This window comes from Clupea harengus, chromosome 20 (assembly GCF_900700415.2).
Source record: "Clupea harengus chromosome 20, Ch_v2.0.2, whole genome shotgun sequence".
In the NCBI taxonomy this organism is placed as follows: Eukaryota; Metazoa; Chordata; class Actinopteri; order Clupeiformes; family Clupeidae; genus Clupea; species Clupea harengus.
This window is the reverse complement of record NC_045171.1, coordinates 21,637,320-21,639,809: the sequence shown is the minus strand read 5'-3', so window position 1 is coordinate 21,639,809 and position 2,490 is coordinate 21,637,320. Positions and strand designations below refer to the sequence as shown.

General features: G+C 54.7%; 1 protein-coding gene across 1 annotated transcript; it reads right to left on the bottom strand.

Annotated features, from left to right (window-relative positions):
* Positions 1-1,451: 1,451 nt before the first annotated feature.
* Positions 1,452-2,362, bottom strand: zgc:165481 (uncharacterized protein LOC100073327 homolog). Its single transcript, XM_031586995.1, has 2 exons — positions 2,359-2,362; positions 1,452-2,257 (listed from the first exon to the last, which is right to left on the bottom strand). Exons 1-2 carry the CDS (start codon positions 2,360-2,362, stop codon positions 1,452-1,454), a joined length of 810 nt encoding a protein of 269 aa, XP_031442855.1.
* Positions 2,363-2,490: the final 128 nt, after the last annotated feature.

The following is a 2,490-nucleotide window of genomic DNA, read 5'->3' as shown; positions in this document are numbered from 1 at the left end:
TGTGTGTGTGTGTTTGTGTAGATAAAGGGCTTTGTTAGTTCACTTCATCTCCAAATGAGAGATCTTTCAGGATGCCTTCAGTGCCCACCAGAAAGACATTATTGGAGCGTGTGTGTGTGTGTCTCTCTCTGTGTGTGTGTGTGTGTGTGTGTGTGTGTGTGTGTGTGTGTGTGTGTGTAGATTTTGATAACTGTGTTTCTATAAGGTATCTGAGTATCCTGACTGAACATGGGAAATGAACATGGGCAAAGGATTGTGACTAACTCTTTATTCTTTTAACTATTGTAACAAGCTCACACACACACCCTTATATACTGTCTGTACACACACACACACTCATATACTGTCTGTACACACACACACACTCATATACTGTCTGTACACACACACACACACACACACTCATATACTGTCTGTACACACACACTCATATACTGTCTGTACACACACACACACACACACACACACACACACTCATATACTGTCTGTACACACACACACACACACTCATATACTGTCTGTACACACACACTCATATACTGTCTGTACACACACACACACACACACACACACACACACACACACACACACACACACTCATATACTGTCTGTACACACACACACACTTATATACTGTCTGTACACACACACTCAACAGGGGCCGTACTGGATAGCATTAACTTTAGCATTAGCGACAGGTGGACATGGACTCAACAGGAAACTGCAGGAAACAAGCAGGCAGGTGTGTTACCCAGGGCATCAAACACTCTTTCATGCCGGATTCACAGTCACCGCTCCACCCTACACCTGCTGTCCATCATAGAGCTGCTGTCCATCATAGAGCTGCTGTCCATCATAGAGCTGCTCACCCCACAGCTGTAGACTTCCTGCTAACAGCTGGTCATCAGGCGGCCGTAGTCCTGGTAACAGCTGATCATCAGTTAATTGTGGCCCTGGCAACTATATGTCATGAGAGAGCTGTTGTCCTGGTAACTACATGTCAGGTAGCTGTAGTCCTGGTAACAGCTGTTCATCAGGTAGCTGTAGTCCTGGCAACTACATGTCATCAGATAGCAGCTGTAGTCCTGGTGAAAGCTGTGCTGGTGTGTCTTCACCTCAGGCGGGTGTCAACGTGGTCTGGAGCCCAGAATACATCCAGTGGACACAGGGACAGGAAGAACATACACACACACACACTAATACAGAGATGCACACACACACATACACACACTAATACAGAGATGCACATACGCACACACACACACTAATACAGAGATGCACACACACACTCACACAATAATACAGAGATGCACACACACACACACACCCACACACACACACTAATACAGAGATGCACACACACACTCACACAATAATACAGAGATGCACACACACACAGACACACACACACACACACAGAGACACACACACACACAGACGAGGATGTGAAGTCATGTCCTGGGTGAGCAGTCACAGAGGCCCTGGCAGAGACACTGGCAGAATCCGTAGACCAGGCAGACGGTGAGGCTGGTGGGCACGAGGCTGACGCACACGATGCCCAGTGTGACGCGCTGGATGACCAGCAGGTAGATGCCCAGCGGCAGCGAGCCGAAGTAGAAGCAGCCCAGCAGCCAGACCAGCACCCGCGGCACATGGGCGCACAGCTTTGACAGCCCGTCCTGCTCCCGGTCCGCCCGCCCGCCCGCCGAGCCCAGAGACGCCGAGTCCAGGCTGCCCTCCGACGACGAAGTGGACAACGCATCTCCATGGCGACCAGGGAGGCTGTCGCGCTGCACCTCCATAATGGTGATGACGAGGCAGGTGTCTTGGCTGGGCTCGTGGGCGGGGCTCTGGAATGCGGCAAGCCCGTCCGGCGTGAGCAGCACCTCGCGGTGCTCGGAGCTCCAGGACGTGTGCGTGTCGCGCCGCGCTAGCCGGCCCATCAGGTTGGCGTCGTCGGGCAGCGCGGCCACGTTCAGCTGACCCAGCGGCGTCTCGTGGCGGCAGAAGGGGCAGCTGACGCAGTCGGGCGCAGAGCCCAGGTCCAGCATGCGCCGCAGACAGCGGGCACACACGCGGTGCAGACAGCCCAGCAGCTTGGGCCGCCGGCCGTGGGCAGAGTAGCGCTGGTAGCAGATCTTACACTCCAGCTCGTCAGGACTGCTGGGGCGGTGCTCGTCTGAGTCCCTCCCTCCGTCTCTCTCCTCCGAGTCTCTCTTCTCCGAGTCTCTCTTCTCCAGGTCTCTGTCCACCGAGTCTGACCCTCCATCCCTCTCCTCTGGCTCCAGGTCGCTCCTCCTCTCCTCCTCCCTCTCCTCCCTCTCCTCTCGGTCCGAGTCCGTGGCGCTCATCTCTGACTCATGCTCTGGGGACACAGAGAAAGGACCCTGGTGGCAGCCAGCTCTCGACCGGATCTGGCCCGGATGTGGCCCAGATGTGGCCCTAGCTGAGTTACCCTAGCGGGGTAAGCTGCCATCAGGGGGGGGCAGG